Raw genomic sequence first — 19,981 nt, forward strand, 5'->3', positions numbered from 1 at the left:
TGTGGTCTAGGCCAGTGTCTCCCAACCTGGGGTCCCCCCCCCCCTGGGGGGTCGCCAGAGATCTCTGGGGGGGGGCGAAACTTTGTCTGCTTTGTAGATATGCAGTTGTAAAAATTATATTTATACATGTTAAATAAATAAAAAATCATAATAACACAACTAATGGAATACAGTAATCCAAGTCTGTATAAACCCACTTAGAAATATATTTTGGTCATTTTAAATGACTAAGTTATTTATCAGGATAAAAACTTAAAAACCTATTATTATATCATTATTCAACATTTAATCATACTACTACTCCGACAGGTTGTTGGAAAAATGTTAAAAAAATTTTGCTCTATTAAAAGAGACATTTTTCAGAAATATTTTTATGTCCTTGCAATTATTTTTTGTGCATATTTTATACATTGGTGACACAAAAGGAAGGTGAGAAAAACAAAGTACAGGGTAACTCAAAGAGAAATGTATCAAAAAAACATAATTAATGTTCATTTTTTCAATTACAGGTTTGTAACAAATAACTTTACTCTTTTGGTGCTAGTACATACGGGTCGGGGGGCCGGCTGGTCTTAGACACAAGTAGGGGGGAACAAGAAAAAAAGGTTGGGAACCACTGGTCTGGATGATAGGAGACTGACTCATAAAGGCTAAAAATGCCTTCAGTTTTGTAATGAAATTGAAAAAATATATAAACAACATCAAATAATAATGTTATGCCAAAATTTGATTTTTATTTGAGGGTCTGGCCCCCAAGGTGAGTGTCCAGTAAAATTCTGTCCCTCTGACAAATATATTTGATGGGTCTAAAGGTTCTAAATCAGGGGTCTTCAACCTTTTTTATCCCAGGGACCCTTGGATGAGAGAAAAACAGAGCAGGGACTCCCGCTTGGAATTCTTATTTTTTCCATTTTTTTTAATGTGTCACATTTTAAGCCTGGTTTATAATAACATTTGAATGTGTTTTATAATAATAATAATAATAATACATTTTATTTATATAGCGCTTTTCTGGGCACTCAAAGACGCATTTATTCTGCTTATATCACCTTATTAACCAGTTCTTGACTGGGTTATTAGCTACATGTGTTTATGGTTGATGAAACTTTGTCCTCGTCAGACGTGGAAGGAGTAACGTTAGGCCGAGCCTGAACGTTACAATCTCTTTTCAAGCACTTTCAAGGGTCATTTTCTAAATCTTCAAGCACCTTATCACTGGGGTAAAATATCTACAGGAATACATACACTCATAATTATTTTTCCCGCTTTTTATCACAATTATGTACATTGTATTGTGCTGTAAACATCTAGTTATGTTTCATCTTACTCATTTAATTACTAAATTATACAGTTTGATCCCAATTTGGTGAAAGACAGTTATAATTTCAAGCACTTTTAAGGCCTTGAAAACACAACATTGAAATTAAAGCACTTTCAAGGATTTCAAGCACCCGTAGGAACCCCGTATTAAAAATGCATATACATATATATATGCCTTAAGTTTTTACCAACATGGTATTAACCATTAATATATATGCAGACAAGTCAGAAAGTAAAATAAAATAAAAAAAAGGATTTCTGAGCCTGTATACTACAACAGTGTAATAAAGTCCTGTAATGATGCTTTTAGTTTTGGTTCCACCCCAAGAATTTAAGTGGCCCCATCTGACCCCCCCTAGGAAACATGTCTGGAGGCCCCTGGAACTGGAACTGCCCCCCCCCCTAGGAAACAGCTCCCCTGGAACTGGCCCCTGGAACTGGACCTGGCCCCCTATAGGAAACAGCTCCCCTGGAACCGGCCCCTGGAACTGGTTCCTGGAACTGGCCCCCCTAGGAAACAGCCCTGGAACTGGCCCCTGGAACAGTTCCCCTGGAACCAGCCCCCCCTAGGAAACAGTTCCCCTGGAACCGGCCCCTGGAACTGGTTCCTGGAACTGGCCCCTGGAACTGGTTCCTGTAACCGGCCCCTGGAACCGGCCCCTGGAACCGGCCCCCCCTAGGAAACAGTTCCCCTGGAACCGGTCCCTGGAACTGGTCCCTGGAACTGGTTCCTGTAACCGGTCCCTGTAACCGGCCCCTGGAACCGGTTCCTGGAACTGGCCCCTGGGACCGGCCCCCCCTAGGAAACAGTTCCCCTGGAACTGGCCCCTGGAACCGGCCCCCCCTAGGAAACAGTTCCCCTGGAACCGGTCCCTGGAACTGGTCCCTGGAACTGGCCCCTGGACCTGGCCCCTGGCCCCCGGCGGCCCTGCTCCGCTCCAGCCTCCAGCCCCTCATCCTCCCGCTCTCCGCTCTGATTAACATTCATTATGCGGCTGAAGTCTCGCGGTGTTTCGTCTCTCTCAGCTCCGTGTCCCGGACACGGCCATCCTCTCCCCGTCCACCGCTCACACACGCAGCCGTTTCTGCAGGACTGGGACCGGGGACCGGGACCAGGGACCGGGACCAGCTCTAGCTCTGCACCCCCCGCGGCTCGGAGCCCTCGCAGCCCTCGGAGCCCGCAGGCCGCTGCAGCGCGGAGGGTTTCCCGCGGAGCCGGCGTCGTGCTGCGTTCGTCTGCAGAGATCCCTGCGCGGAGCAAACATGGCGACTCCAGCTGCGGTCACCCCCCCGGGTAAGTGAGGAGACGGCCCGGGCCGGGGCAGGCCGAGGGGGAGCCGGGCCCCAGCGGGGCCCCGCTCCCTCGGTGGCCGGGCCAGGGCTCTCCCAGCCCGGCCACCGTCTCCGCGGAGAGCCGCTGCGAGGACGCGCTTCCGTCCAGGCCTTTGTTGTGTGCGCGTGCCCGCCGCCGCCTCATCATACAAAGGAGCGGAGCTGCTCGTGCCCGCGGCGCGTTCACGCGTCCTCATCAGGGGGCTCGTGCATGTGGCAGCTGTGAGCACTAGCAGAATAACAGAATCCATACTAGGGTTTGGTTCTGGTCATAAACTCAGGGTTTGGTTCTGTTCACTTAAACTCACGGTTCTACGGGGCTGGAAATCCTTGAAAGTGCATGAATTTCAATGTTGTGTTTTCAGGGCCTGAAAAGTGCTTGAATTTTGGTTTAAGTGCTTGAAATTATAACTTTGGCTGCATCTGAAATCGCAAACTTCCACCCTAATGAGTAGCAAAATGAGTATGCGAGATTTTTTTAGTGCGTCTGAAACATTAGTACGTACTCAATAGTATGTACTATCCATACTCATTCCATATTAGTATGGATTGATGGACACTAGCTAAGCAGAAACTTCCCACAATGCAATGCAGCAGCATTTGGTTGCTAGGTGATAAGTATATGTCAAGTATAATATTAAGTATAATAATAGTATATAATATTAATATTATAATATTCGTATATAATGATATTATATAATGTCATCTTGTTTGGGCCACAATAAACAGGAAATAGCGGAGCGGTGCTGCTACTGCTGCTGTTACCATGGTAACGGCTGCTACTGCTGCTGTGACACGTCACTTCCTCCCAACGGCAGGAAGTGTCAGATGTCAGAAGTTTAGAATAATGTTTTTTAATGTCTGAATATTTTAAAAAGATCCGTTTTTAGGAGATATCATGAACGTTAGAGAGCAAAATGAATTGTAATTCATGCATTTGCAAATTGTTTATATGTAGAACACATTTTTGTCCATACTCAGTGTCACACATTTATAAGTCCGGGTTTTTTCAAAATCTTTTTCAATAACTGTCAGCTCATTTTGACAATTAGAATTTGCATTTTTATCCCAGAAGCCCAGAGAGTATACAGTAAAGCTGGGCAGACACTGTGTGATATTTTAAATGGTTTGATTCAGCCCCATCTCAAACTGCACGACTAGATTGCTGAGTTCAAAAGTTCACAGCCCACGATTTATGGTCTCACACTGTACGATCATAATCCTCACGTCGGACTTCTGTTACTGCAACTGCAACGTCAAAAAGAAGTGGAAGTGGGAGACACCGAAGATGCTCAGCAAAAACAAACGCGCTGCCGCAATTTGTGCCATTCTGTGGGGCGATAAATGAAAAAAGATTAGACAACGTCGTGATTGGACAAGGAATTGACTGGGCAGACGTGGGAAATGCAGTCTTTTTTTCTGCTATTAAAACATGATTTGTAATGTGAATTTGCAACACTTTAAACCACAAATAATAGTTTTTGACGTGACATCAGAGATTGCGCATGCTCTCTGTGAAAGGATGAGTCCAATCAGGTCGTAGCTGCTTCAACTGTGCGATTCCTTCACGAGGAGCCACCAGGATTTCAAACATGTTTGATTTTCTTGCGAGCACACGATTCGTGATTGGGAGCTCGTCGTGAGGTGTTAATCTCTCGTCGTGAGGTGTTACTCTCTCGTGGTGAGGTGTTAATCTCTCGTCACGAGGTGTTAATCTCTCGTCGTTACCCCACGTATACTACACGAGGCACGACCAACGATTGGGTCGAAATCCGGCCCAATCCAAAAAATAGTCGCACGAGTGGAAAATTGGTTCAAAACGAGCCGACAATCGCACAATGTCTCCCCGGCTTAAGATAGTTTCACAAATCTGTGCACACCTTTACCCATGATCTTGCTAGGAAACCCATATTTAGTCATTTTATAGAATATGTTGTGGAAAAGCACTAGAAGAGGACCAGATGGTTTTTTTTAATCCTGATTTTCACCATTTTAATATGTTAATTTCAGAAGAGCATGTCATTAAAGGATGGTTAATTTCACCTAAACTTGTGTTTAGAGAGTAAAAGTAGTGGGTGGAAGAGATTCAAAAACACAAACCAGGAGAAAGTACAACTCCACAGTTGACCACTGTGGAGGGACAGGAAGTGGTTTTGACCCTCTGCTGTACGTGGTTGTATCTTTCAGAAATGGGCAGTGAGTTGCCAGGTACGGTTCCTATGCCTGGAGCGGTGGGGTCCAGCCAAGTGAGGATGGGAGGAACGGTGCCAGGCCGGGGGGGCAAGAGGAGATCAGGAGGGTGAGTATCTTCACCGCCAATGCTCTGGAAAGTCCTTTTTCAAATGATGATGTAGCGTGTACAGCTTTCTTCTCAAGTATAACACTAAAAATGGTCCAAGTGATGAAGTTCCTGGAACCCTGTTGTATTTGTAAGCTGGCTGACTCTTGGTCTTTCTTTGATTGGCCACTACACTTTCTTCTTTCCTCTGGCAGTGCTTGTTGTGGATTATATTGACCACTGACATTAGAAATATGGACGTTTGGACAGATTTAATCAGAATGAATGTGAGCAAACATCAGTTGGCATCAGCACATGATAAAATGCCGCGGCTGGAGCCGTACACCTTCTTGTATTCTCCTGTTTCTCCTGTAAGACTGTTTTTTTTTTTAAAAAACAAACTTTTCTGTTCTTGCTCTTTTTACACATCCGTGCTCTGTTTTCACTACTTTTGATGGACCTCCTGTTCAAAAGTGGATTTCATCTTAAATCCTGGTGCAGAAATGTTGCCAATAGAAAAAGAAAGCGGGGAATCCACGCACATTTTCTCTGAACATCACAATGAACGTGGAATTGAACGCGGATGCATGAATACGACCCTCCTTACCAAATAATTTATTTGATGGCATTTCTTACAATTTAAGTTGTAAAGGAACAGGAACTGTGGTTGTTTTGATCTAGGGATGTTAATAATTAATCGATTTTCGATTAATTGCCGTTATGAAATTACCCGATTAAAATTAACGATTACAATGAATCTATTTATTTATTTATTTTTTTTCGTTTAATTTCACCAGCTGGTATTACGCCCGGACCACATTTAATGCGACACAACGCGGTGCGCCGCGCACATAAAGTTAGAAGAAAGAGACGGATATGTTTGGTTTTAGTAATATCATGCTCAGGCAATGACTCTGCAATGGCCCAGACGGGAGACACATGTAGCTCAGTGCTTAACTTTTATTTTTAATCCACTCTATATTCTTCTGGTTGTTCTCCGATATGCTCCCCTAAAGCCTGAATTATGGTTCCGCCTTAAATCGACGCAGAGCCGCCGCTGTAGCCTACGGCGTAGGCTCTGCGTTGTTGTAACGCGGAACCATAAATCATCTTCACCCGGTACATACATAGGTTTCTCTAAACATCTGTCCCCGCTACAGTTTTAACTAAAAGAAAATGTGCTCCAATACAGCAGGTCTCATAATTTTATTTTGAACACTGCCAAAACTCTAACTTAAAACGTAACTAGAACTTAAAATGTGCTTGACACAAATGACACTATTATGGCTGCTGCTACTACTAATAGCCTTGAAGTGCACTTTATATTATATTCCTTGTGGTACAAAAATGTCTTTTTGTTACTTTTGTATCAAATAAATATTTGATTAAGGAATACATTAAAATGTCCTTTGTATTTTATATAAACAAAAAAAAAATTATGTTTGTATCTCAGATGGGGGAAAAACGCCGCTTATCAACTAATCGATGATCGATCGATAAGGTTATCAACTGTCAATTAATGAAATAATCGATAATTTGCATCCCTATTTTGATCCTGTTGCATTATGGGTGTTAGGGTTAGGCTAACCCTGGTATTTTAAAGAACAAATCTGAGCGTCTTAAGTGCAATAGTTTAGGACTGGGAGCGCGTCCTAAAAGCGGTGACAAGGAAGAATCTGCATTTCTCATGACCAATGATGAAGACTGGACTCTCATCGGAGAGACCGGCCTCCGTCATGGCCTACATTACCAGACAGACCGGCCTCCGTCATGGCCTACATTACCAGACAGACCGGCCTCAGTCATGGCCTACATTACCAGACAGACCGGCCTCCGTCATCGGAGAGACCGGCCTCCGTCATGGCCTACATCACCAGACAGACCGGCCTCCGTCATCGGAGAGACCGGCCTCCGTCATGGCCTACATTACCAGACAGACCGGCCTCCGTCATCCGAGAGACCGGCCTCCGTCATGGCCTACATTACCGGAGAGACCGGCCTCCGTCATGGCCTACATTACCGGAGAGACCGGCCTCCGTCATGGCCTACATTACCGGAGAGACCGGCCTCCGTCATGGCCTACATCACCAGACAGAGCGGCCGCCGTCATCGAGAGACCGGCCTCCGTCATGGCCTACATTACCAGACAGACCGGCCTCCGTCACCAGAGCTACGGCCTCCATCATGGCCTACATCACCAGACAGACCGGCCTCCGTCATCGAGAGACCGGCCTCCGTCATGGCCTACATTACCAGACAGACCGGCCTCCGTCACCAGAGCTACGGCCTCCATCATGGCCTACATCACCAGACAGACCGGCCTCCGTCATCGAGAGACCGGCCTCCGTCATGGCCTACATTACCAGACAGACCGGCCATCGTCATCCGAGAGACCGGCCTCCGTCATGGCCTACATTACCGGAGCTACGGCCTCCGTCATGGCCTACATCACCAGACAGACTGGCCTCCGTCATCGGAGCTACGGCCTCCGTCATGGCCTACATTACCAGACAGACCGGCCTCCGTCACCGGGAAGTATTTTGTGGCTCTAGAGGCAAGAGGCTAGGCTGCATTGGGCAACGCAAATCTGGTAGGAGCGGGCTGCCTAGCGACAAGATGGAAATCAATGACATGGAAAATAAACCTCAAACAAGGTCTTTATAAAACAAAGACAAAGCAAGGCAAGTCAGATATTTGGAGAAACTGCGTTTAGTGTCTGTGGAGCATCTTGGAAGAGACGCAAGCATTGGGACCTCAGTCGGTCGGCAGCATTCTCTTCCTCCACAGCAATGTAAAAGTGATTCGTTTGTTAAATGAATTTGTTTCGTTTGTTAACTTTGTTTATGTTATTTATTAGTGTTATTTGAACCACTCACAGCTACTCTCGTTGCTATAACCTCAATCACATAATTGATGCTGCACCAAAGGCGAAAAAGCTTGTGGATGATGACAATGATGGATTTGCATCTAACTTTTGGTCACGTGACCTATGAACTTTCAATCATCCATCAAGCTCCACAATTACCATGTTAACATTAAATCAGATAGATTTGTCTGGGACATTTCTCTTTGCGGGACAGGAGAAGACACTAAATCAATGGATCTCTATTATTGTGTGAGCATGAATTCTCAGAGTTTTGCCGGGAGCGGGTGGGAGTGGAACACACAGGTTGCGGGTGGTAATGGTCAGAGATTCAGCGGGAGCGGGATGAAGAAAGCAGTCCCGCGCAGGGCTCTACTAGAGGCCTTTAGGACATGCAGTAAAGGGCCACACCACGGGCTAGGACTCGGACTAGGACTCCGGCCTGCGACCACTGCAGGAGGGCTGTAGTCTCAGTACACGGGCCGTTTGCTGTAACCACAAGCACAAGTTGTTAAAAAGTAAGGGCAGTAGAGTACAGCAGGTAAGTATTTAATTTAGGGATTGTAATATCTGACCACTTACCTTTATTATTAGATATTCAACTTTCTACCTATAAATGTAGCCCACAACTTTGGAGATTTAACTCTCTTTTCTTGGCAGACAAAGAGTTTTGTGACTCATTTCAAATTCAATCATCTTCACATTCATTGCTATGGGAAACACAGGGCTGTCCACAAGCGCCGGCTGCCAGCCATATAGCCGACTACACAATTAGGTCCAGCCGGCTACTTTAATGACCATTATTTTTATAGCCTATTGGCTATAAATATTATTTTTCGATTTTAATAAAATTAAATGTTTTTCTCATAGACTGACAATAATGCCAAACTGCAAAACTCCGCGGCCCCGACATGGGTGTGTGTGTGTGTGTGTGTGTGTGTGTGTGTGTGTGTGTGTGCGCGTGTGCGCGCGCTCAGCGGAGTGAATGTGTCTGCGGCAACAAGCAGAGCTCAGCAGATGCTTCTTTTGTCACCATAAAAACAGTACGTCCTTACTTACTCAGGCTATCCACTGCAAAATTAAATCAGTTTAATCAGTTCGTATTAAAAAGAGAGACGCCAAAAGAAAGCCTAACCGAATTGCATCGTTTAGCCCAAAACGTTCTACCGGTAATCCAGTTTCTCTTGAAGCGTTCAATTAGCACCACCTGCGACACGTGTAGAGTGTATTTTCATACACTTCATTAGTTACATTAATGAATAAAAGAAGATGCAATGGTGAGTGAGTTGTAATAATAATGATAATTCAGTGTTTACTACAATTGTACAGGCTTGGCCCCGCCAGGCCAATGAGAGCCCCCGCCAGGCCAGAAAAGAAAAAAATAATTTGCAAAAAATAAGCGACGTATCTATCCATTCATTCAGAAATCAATAATCATTTCCATTTGGGAGCCTCTGTGCGGCGCTGAATATGCAATGCGGTGTTTTGCGGTGTGCTTCTCATTGAAATGACTGAAGGCAACACGTGAGTAAGTCCCTTTAGGCTAATACTGTGAGAAATAACCTCTCATAATAGCGGTGTACAGTTAATAAATGTAATAAAGGCTCCTACTGCTGTTTCTGGTGGAGCAATAAGTTCTCCTGCTGGCTACTGAGTCCCGTAAGTGGCGAGTGAGTTTTAACTCCTTGATTACTAACCAGGAATGTCACACCGGCAGTCACGCACAGTACACAAACTGTGATGTTAGAGAGCCACCTTTTGGTCAATTTAAGCAACAGCATCGCCAGCTGCTTGACAGTGGCTCAACTCATTAGTTTACTGTTTTTTAGGGGTGGGACGATACGGGTAAGTCCCAATTCGATACTTTGGCGATATGTGGCCCAGGATATCGATAATATCACGATATTTTCGATATTCGATATATCGATATATCGGTAAGAGCGATATATCACGATATATGGGACTAAAAAAGAAAAAATACCTACAAGAAAGTGCATTTGTATATTTCCTCACTGTCTCCTAGGCTTGTAAATGTAAACACTGTACAGCTGGACAAATTAAAGTGCATGAACATTAATAACATGTTTTATATAAACCAGGACAGTGCACTGCTTTGTAATAATTAAATACATTAAATAATAATTTCACAAATATAATTATTGTGAAATAACTAAGAAATAAATAACTCAAATAGGCTTAACAATATCCCTTCTTTTCCAATATCCTTTTAGCCTGTCTAATTTATTCTGTCACCACACACTCATATTGCCATGAAGCATCAGGCATTTTTCACTCATGTCATGACAAACTGTATCCGATAACAGAAGAAACCAAACAAGCTATAATAAATATAAATAATATGAACTTCATTGAACTAATATAACATTTTGAAATTTAAGCTGAAATATCCAAAGCACTGAACACTGGTTTTGCACGGGTGGGCGTGTGTCTGAGTGTGTATGAGAGTGTCCGTGTCCGTGTGTAACGTGACTGGTGATTCAATGATCTGCAAGTTTTCCCAGCACACGGTTGACTGGACACGGAAGGATACGAGCGAGGATCACTTACAGAGTGAAAAGCATAAACGTCATAACACAAAAAGACTGACGATCATTTACTTTAACGGCGTCTGTGGAATAATTTTGTATTACAGTACGAGCCGCTCTCCTCTCATGGAGCGCGAGCGGAGCGGGGTCCGTTTCTTAACGCAGCTGGTTGTCTGTGCGAGCGGACATTAACGCACATGGAAGTTTAAACACCGGCTCAAACAGCAAGTTTTCCAGCATTAACAGTGCTGCTCAGCCCGCTGTCTGTACGGAGTAAACTGTGGTTCTGTATTTTCTGAGCTGGTTTCTCAGGCGGCATGTTTGTTTTGCTCATGAGGGCAGCGGGGGCGGGCGGGGCAGAGCTTGAACAATAGTGCGGTGACAACCGCGTAAACCATTAAGTGTGTTGTAATAAAATATCGATATTAGCCGACAGTATATCGATTATTTATTGAAACAGAGAGCACAACAATATATTGAAATATCGATTTTTTTTTTCCCACCCCTACTGTTTTTATTGTTAATAATGTCATTGCAATTTAATCTATGCAATTGTGAAAAACTGTGAACAACCGCATTACGTAGGCTATTCGGTACTCAGTATTCAGCCAAGTCTTTAAATTTTATTTTCCGCTTCAGTTTCGGCCTCAAATTTGTATTTCGGTGCATCCCTAGTTTTTATTTTATTTTATGTTTTTATTATTTCAATAAAGGAAAATAAATATGAATATGTTATTATTATTATTAGTATTATTACTATATTTAAGATTTACTATATCAGTGTATACGATCGTGGCTACGACGTGACCACCAACAACTCCAACCCCCCACCCCCGGCTGGCTACTTATTTAGTATGGCTGGCTAGTCTGTGCCTTAGTGGAAAGCCCTGGAAACACTGAAATGTTACCTGAGAGTAGGGTTGGGCGATATGGACCAAAAGTCATATCTCGATATTTTCTAGCTGAATGGCGATACTCGATATATATCGATATTTTTTCTGTGCCATAATTGGGGTTTCCCCCAAAGCACTATAGCATAGCATCTCTGTTAGCTTCATTTTTTTTTGAGGCAAACCCTTAAAAAAGCTGTCAGTTTTAATACAAAGCCTCGTTCCAAATGTCACACAGGTACCTTTATTAACAGAGGTCTGCACAATATCAAAATGTATAAAACAAATGAAATAAAAATAAACTGCCTGCATATATAGAATAAAAATGCTTCTTGAATAAAATAAAACAAATATCCCTTTCCTGCATAACAATTAAATTAAAATACACTGTGCAATTAATACAATGTAGACAGTAACAGGCAGACTTTTCCACTGAGGTTGACAGTTGTGCAAATAACAAAAAATGTGTGCAAATCTCAAATAAAACATTCAAGTCAATTTGTCACAAAATAAGCTATATCAAAATCATTAATTTTTATTTATTTTTTTTTAAATCGATATAAACGATATTGTCTCGTACCATATCGCGTTTGAAAATATATCGATATATATTAAAATCTCAATATATCACCCAGCTCTACCTGAGAGGTGAAATTATTTCTCAGTCTGCACTTTCTAATAATAAAATTGAATGCTAGGCTTAATGTACTTACGGCTGGGATTAGTGACCTTGATCAGAGATGTGCACTGAAACCTTCTCCTACTTAAGCAGCGTATTGATTTGCATCCAGAATTTGACCACAGTTCAACTGAAGAGGCAGAGTGATTATTACTATGCAGGCGTGACTTCTATTATGAGTATTGTGACAAAGCAAGTCGTTTGCTGGCACATCGGCTACGACGGCAGCGCACTTCACGTTTGATACCTAGTATTAAAAACTCTTATGACACTATCACTACAGATCCCTTGGAAGTCAATGCTACTTTTAAATCATTTTACTCTTTATTATATAAATCTGAATTCCCTGTGGATAAGACTAATATGAATACATTCCTTCAGAACCTTTCGAACCCTGTCAGTGATACTAATACTGTACATAAATGACGTCTGTAAAGTGTCAAACATTTTGAAATTTGTAATTTTTGCAGATGATACAACTGTCTTCTGTTCAGATGATTGTTTACAAAGGTTAATGGAGAAGGTGACAGTTGAACTAGGCAAACTGAAAATGTGGTGTGATGTCAACAAATTATCTTTGAATTTAAACAAAACCAAATTTATGATTTTTGGAAACCGTAAAACACATTTAACAACTCAGGTAGGTTTAACAATAGAAAAAGTTGATTTAGAAAGAGTATATGAGAACACTTTCTTGGGGATAATAATAGACCATAAATTTAGTTGGAAACCACAGGTAAGCCAGGTAAGATTAAAAATTTCCAGAAGGGCTTCCGGTTTAGCTCATGGAGTAGTCAGACGCACCTGAGACCACGCTCCCAAGAAAAGTTATTATTTTCCCACTAAAAACTCGTTCACTACATTTTGAGTGGATTCTTTGTTAGATGAGTGGGAAGAGACTCACAAGAGGCCAAAGAAGAGAAGAAGAAATGTCTAAAAATCAAGAAATAGGCAGCACGGGGGCGAAGGCAAAAGCTAATGATAGCAACCTGGAGGCACGTGTTGGTGGCCCGGAGGATGAAACCAGTGTGAACTCGAACGACTTGATGGCGGCAATTAAGGACCTTAAATCTGATCTGACGAAAGGTAACGACTCCCTGCGCCAAGAAATCAACCACATGAGCCAAGAAATTAATGGCAAACTCGACAACTTAACAAAAGAAGTGCAAAGTTTGTCCGGCCGTGTTGATGAGGCGGAGACGCGCGTGGGGCGGATGGAGGACTGGGCAGCGGAGGCAAATATGCTGCTCTCTGCCTTTGCCAAACAGCAAAAGTTTCTTCTGGAAAAAGTGACGGACCTGGAGTCCCGATCTAGGAGAAACAATATCCGCATATTCGGAGTGGCAGAGGGTGAGGAGGGAAATTCTGTAGCCCAGTTCATCACTGCTCTCCTTAAACGTGAGTTACCGCTGCCGCAGGACCTCGACCTGAAAATCCAACGGGCGCACCGCTCCTTAGCGCAGAAACCTCCACCCGAAAAACCTCCGAGACCCATTATTATTAATTTCCAGGAGTTTACAACCAAGGAACTGGTGCTAAAGGAGGCTTGGAGAAAGGGCAAAATATCACTGGGCAAACGGGTGATCTATTTTGACCATGATTACGCCGCTGAGACAGTCAGGAAGCGCAAGGAATACAACGGGATCAAGAGAGCTTTAAAGGAAAAGGGGATACGTTTCCAAACGCCCTATACCAACATGAGGATCCACTGGGACACCGGAGCCAGGACGTACAGCAGCGCAGAGGCAGCATGGCAAGAGTTACACAGACGGGGCTTCAAAGTGGACTCGCCGCAGGTGCGCGACGCGGAGCCTGCGCTGGATTCACTGTCGGAGCTGCTGGGATGGGAGCGGGGAGCGGAGCGCCGGGGGCGGGGCGGCTCCGCCGCTCAGAGAGCCAAGGAGAAGCTGCGGGAGTTCCAGAGGGATAACACGGAGAACGCCTGACGTTTTATTTTTATTTTTGGCTACACACTAATCTCACAATTGGGTGAGAATCATTATCATTATTATTATCACCATGCTTCGCTGGATACTTTTCTTTTTTGGCCTAATGGTTTGATTATCACTGGGTAGTGTGGTCTCAACTACTGTTACATTTTAGTTGGACTCATAGGATGGGGACAGTTCTTTTGCTAGAATTAATAACCATCTCTTATATTGGGCCCTCTCTAGATGAGAGACTTAACCCTCGACCCTCCAACTGGGTCACTCTGGGGGAGACGGTTCTCCCCCCCTTTTGGAAGCCTAGATTCTCTTTTCCTTTTTTCTGTATAATAGTTACCGTTATCACTGTTCTGTGTTTTTTTCTGGGGGAGATTGTTGTCACCTGTGATGCTCATGCCAAGGCTGGATAGCTTAAAGATTACGTCTTTGAATGTAAATGGCCTACGACATCCGATTAAGAGGAGCAAAGTGTTGGCAAAGTTAAAAAAGGATAAATCACATGTTGTAATGCTGCAAGAAACACATTTGTCTAATGAAGAACATAATAAGTTGAAGAGGTTTGGATATTCAAATTCCTTTTTCAGTGCATGTAAAAACAGCAGGAAAAGAGGAGTGGCTATTATGATGTCTAACTCTCTGAATTTTGACTTGATTAAGGCAGAAGGAGATAAGGAAGGCAGATATGTTTTAGTCAAAGGAAAACTTGATAACATATTAGTCACATTTGCTTGTATCTATATACCTCCAGAAAGTGATAAAAAAATCTTTACTCAGTTTTTTGATAAGATTGTCACTTTCAGTGAGGGTATACTGATCTGTGCCGGCGACTGGAATACAATCCTGAATTACTCATTAGACACGACAAGTAAAAAACAACACAAACTGCATATGTCAAAAAGCCTTAACATTTTAATCAAAGAGTCTGGTATGTTCGATGTCTGGAGGAATCTTCATGGTTCAGAGAAGGACTTTACCCATTTCTCAGCCACACACCAGACTCACTCTAGAATAGATTTCTTTCTGATGAATATCTCAGATAGACATAGGGTGAAAGAATGTTCAATAGGGACCTCGGATGTTTCAGACCATAATGCAGTCTACTTAACTATACAATTAAATGACAGACATAAAAGCACACTGTGGAGAATGAATATTGGGATTCTGAATAACACAATGACTGTTAAGGATATAAGACGAGAAATTAAAGACTCTATTGAAAATAATACTACAAGTAATAGTGATGTGGAACCAACGATGGTATGGGATACGATTAAAGCAATTATGAGAGGGAATTTGATTTCACGGACAGCTTACATGAATAAAGTGAAGAGGCTAAAATATGAAAAATTACAGGAAGAATTGAAAAAATTAGAGAAACAAAAACAAACAGATAAAGATGTAACACTGACGAATCCGTTAAAAGAAACCAGGAAACAAATAGATGCGATTCTTACTGATGAACTTGAAAAGAAAATTAGATTCACAAAACAGACCTTTTACGAATCTGGTCCTAAAGCAACAAAGATCCTGGCACGACGCCTTAGAAATCAACAAATTAAAAGCTGCATATCTAAGATTAGAGACCCATTGAATAACGTTATAACTTCTAAACCTCAGGAAATAGAAAATTGCTTCGAAAAATATTATGTGTCATTGTACTCGGAACCAGATCCAGCGGAAGATGAGATGATTAGAAAATACTTACTAACATTGGATCTCCCCTCCATAGGCAAGGTACAAAATGATTCTTTATCCGCTCCAATTACAAAGAAAGAACTAGACAGAGCTATAAGTAATTTGAAAAACAATAAGTGCCCAGGAAGTGATGGCTTCCCAAATGAGTGGTACAAGATCTTTGCGGAGGACCTTGCACCTACATTACTTAAATCTCTGAATTGGACTCTTAAACATGGTAAAATACCTCCATCATGGAAGGAAGCAGTGATTTCGGTGATACTAAAGGAAGGCAAAGACAAAGAGTTGTGTGAATCTTACAGACCGATTTCCATATTAAACGTAGACTATAAAATATTCACGTCCATCATTTCTAGAAGGCTGGAACATCTTCTTCCTTACTTAATAGATGAAGACCAATCAGGGTTTATAAAGGGCAGACAGACGCAAGATAATGTCAGACGCACACTACATATTATAGAACATATTAATAAAAGACAACTTAGTACAGCCTTGCTTAGCCTTGATGCCGAGAAGGCTTTTGATAGAGTAAGTTTGCCTTTTCTATATAAAGTTTTGGAGAGATTTGGCTTTAATGACCAATTTATCAGTTGCATAAAAGCTCTCTATAGTGGTCCTACTGCCAGGCTGAGGATCAATGGCTCTCTGACAGGCAGCTTTAACGTTAACAGAGGTACAAGGCAGGGATGCTGCCTCAGCCCCTCCCTCTTTGCGTTATTTATTGAGCCGCTTGCTCAAGACATCAGACAAAATGATGAACTGGAAGGGATTAACATAGCAACCGAGGAGCATAAAATAGGCCTGTTTGCTGATGACATTATCACATATCTAACAAACCCAAATGTAACAATCCCCAGACTCCTAACCACCTTGGAAAATTATGGCACGATGTCAGGATACAAACTGAACATCAAAAAAACACAGGTACTTTGCTTAAATTACCTACCAAATAGTAAAATTCGGGGTAAATATAAACTAAAGTGGGACACAAAATGGATAAAATATTTGGGTGTGATAATTACACAGAATTTAAATGACCTGTTTGAATTTAATTATCGTACTTTGACCAACAAAATTCAGGCAGATGTAACACGCTGGTCAACATTAATTTTAGATTTCAGTTCGAGGATAGAGGTGATAAAAATGAATGTACTGCCCAGGTTGTTATATGTCTTCCTCTCACTCCCCATTAGGATCCCAGAATGCCAGTTTTCTGCATGGAACAAATTAATATCTAGATTCATTTGGGCAGGCGCAAAACCTAGGATAAAACTCAGAACGCTCCAGCTAGATAAAGAGCGAGGAGGTCTTGCCCTGCCTGACTTTAAACAGTACTACTATGCAGCTCAGTTGAGATACATTGTCTACTGGTGTTCCCCAGAATATCAAGCCAAATGGAAAAATATTGAATGTAAACTACATAAAGTGCCACCCGCTGCTAGATTAGGGGGGAAAGAATATATAGATCAAAAGGAAGATAATACAATCTTGAGAAACACTTTGAAAACATGGTTTGAGATTGTTAAGAAAAACAAAATGGAGGGGGACAGTAAATTATTGATATGGCCCTCTCATTCACCCGACTTTGGCCCCAAGTTATTAGATGACACGTTTATTAGGTGGTCGGAGAGGGGCATAACGGCAATATGTACACTTGTTGAAGGAAAAACTTTTAAGAACTTTGATAAACTCAAACGGGAGTTTAAATTTGAAAACAGAGATCTGTACCGTTATTTACAGCTACGTGACTTTTATGACAAGGAAGTGAATAGGTACTTATCAGCAGAGATTAATGAGATGATTGTATTTTTGATGGACGCATATAAAAGAACCCCCTCAAAGACTGTATCAAAACTGTATAGCTGTCTCCAAAAAAGTAATGGAAGAAACTCATTATATATCAAATCAAAGTGGGAACAAGAATTCAATGTTGTATTGTCAGAGAGTGATTGGCTTTCCATGTGCAACACACAGCAATCTTCAACTAGTTCGAGAAGATGGCGAGAATTCGGCTGGAAAAATCTCATACGCTTTTTTATCACTCCACACATTAAGAGTAAACAAACGCAACAACAACAGAATTGTTGGCGTGGGTGTGATCATGTAGTAGCCAATCACTCTCATGTCTTTTGGACATGTTCAAAAATACAATTATTCTGGCATAATGTTATCCAAACAATGGAGGAAATTCTAAATCTGAGAATACCTAAAGATCCAAGGACTGTATATCTGGGACTTATGCCTGTTGAAGTCACTGAAAAGAGAGACATCTACCTCTTCAAAATATTGACTGTTGCTGCTAAGAAGGCCCTGACAAGACTCTGGATGAGAAGCGATCCCCCAGGACTGAGACAATGGCTTGACATTGTTGAAGAAATATACGCCATGGAAAAATTGACTTTTTGTTTGAGAATTAGAGGAAGGGATTTTGCTCAAAAGTGGCAAAAATGGTCTACATTTAAGGTCAAATCCCAGCCATGCCCTTAAAAAAGGGAAAGAAAAGAATGTCAAAATATTACATCTCCCCCAGGTATTTATGTTATGATTGTTACTATCATTTTTATTTTTATTATTATAATTTTTTTTCCTTCTCTTTCCTTTCTGTGTAACTTGAAAAAGACAAAATAAAAAGTATAAAAAAAAAAAAAAATTTCCAGAAGTATCGGAGTATTGAGCAAAGTCAGACATTTTTTTAACTTTAGATCTATGAATACCCTATACGGCACGCTTATTCTACCTTACTTGACTTACTGTGTTGAAATCTGGGGTAATGCCTGCAAGACCACACTACAGACAGTTTGCACAATACAAAAAAGAGCAATACGAATGGTGAATAATGTTGGTTTTTATGATCACACCAATTTATTATTCATCAAGTCAAAAGCACTCAAATTCATGGACCTGGTAGATCAGAAAACAGCTTTGTTTATGTTTAAAGCCAGAAAAAATCTACTTCCTCCCAACATACAAACCATGTTCAGAGAGAGAGAGGGGGGTTATGCCCTCAGAGACCAATTCAATTGGAAACACCCGATCTGGAATACAGCTTTGAAAAGTAGGTGCATTTCTGTCTGTGGCGTGAGGTTATGGAACGCATTACCAGAAGAATTAAAATATAGCAAAAATGTGTTGAATTTAAAAAAAAAGGTATAAAGACATGATGATGGATAAGTACAGACTTGTTCCCGGGTAATGGAATGATGGCATAAAGAAAGGAAACAAAAGGATGGGTATATTGAGTATCATTTTTATAATAATTTAAATAATCCTTTTTTTTAACATATGTGTGTGCAGATACATGCATATATGTAAGTGTAAGCATATGTAGTGTACATATGTATGTGGATATGTAATGTGCTCGTATATATGTATGTACATGTATGGATGTATGTGTAGGTACGTATGTTAGTACGTAAGTAGTTAGGTATGCATGTAAATATGCATATGTTTTTTGTTGTTGTTAGCTATTATTCATTTGTTGTATTTATTTATATGTAAGAAGGGGGGGCATTCATAAGCCGAGGCTTCAGCCCTGCCCCTTTGGTCGTGACCTAAGTGTACATGCTTGGTGGTGACCAATACACTTTTTTTCATTCATTCATTCATAATACTGCCAGGCAAATGAACTCCCCACTCTCCCTTGAAGAAGTATTAAATGCAATTAATGCTATGCAATCCAACAAAGCCCCAGGATTGGCGGGTTTCCGATTTTTATTTATTTATTTAAAGGACAATGTGCAGGTACATTAAAAAGGATTAAATTTTTTAAAACAATTATTGGCAAATTGGCACCCCAGCTTTCATCTGTATTCAATGAATCCTCGGAAGGTGCTTTTTTACCTCCAACTTTGACACAAGCCACTATTGAACTCCTTCTCAAAAAGGACAAAGATCCGACCTCATGTGGTTCCTGCAGACCATTGTCTCTGCTGAACGCTGCATCCGGCTGCTTCCTCCTATTATATCCGAAGAGGAAAATTGTTTTATAAAGGGACGCCAATTGTTTTTTAATAGCCGTACACTTTTCAAAATAATTTACTCAAAACATTCGGCCGAACACTCTGAACTTGTGATTTCGTTAGATGCTGAAAGGGCGTTCAATAGGGTAGAGTGGGAATACTTGTGTGCAGTTTTAAAGAAATTTGGATTTGATGATGCATTTATTTCCTGGATACGCCTCTTTTATTCAGCCCCTAAGGCCAGTGTCCATACTAATGATGTTTAATCCGATTATTTTACCCTTGGAGGTGGGTGTCGCCAAGGTTGTCCTTTATCACCCTTGTTCTTTGCTACTGCCATCGAGCCTCTGTCCATTGCATTAAGATCTTCCCCTTGTTAATTTCCCCGAGGGAACCTCCCAAAGAGATTAATAAAGTCGTCTGAATCTGAATTTATTCAAAGGAATCACCCCTAATCGAATTGAATATAAATT

The 19,981-nt window shown here is 41.6% G+C and overlaps 1 protein-coding gene across 2 annotated transcripts in view; it reads left to right on the plus strand.

Moving 5' to 3' along the window:
• Nucleotides 1-2,359: 2,359 nt before the first annotated feature.
• Nucleotides 2,360-19,981, plus strand: part of arnt2 (aryl-hydrocarbon receptor nuclear translocator 2) — a 55,174-nt gene continuing 37,552 nt past the window's right edge. For both annotated transcript variants that reach the window (XM_061736027.1, XM_061736035.1), the window contains exons 1-2: nt 2,360-2,614; nt 4,840-4,951. In XM_061736027.1, the coding sequence (XP_061592011.1) occupies nt 2,584-2,614; nt 4,840-4,951 (143 nt within the window). In that variant the 5' untranslated portion in view covers nt 2,360-2,583. The remainder of the gene's footprint in view (nt 2,615-4,839; nt 4,952-19,981) is intronic.

This window comes from Cololabis saira, chromosome 2 (genome assembly GCF_033807715.1).
Source record: "Cololabis saira isolate AMF1-May2022 chromosome 2, fColSai1.1, whole genome shotgun sequence".
NCBI classification, from domain to species: domain Eukaryota; kingdom Metazoa; phylum Chordata; class Actinopteri; order Beloniformes; family Belonidae; genus Cololabis; species Cololabis saira.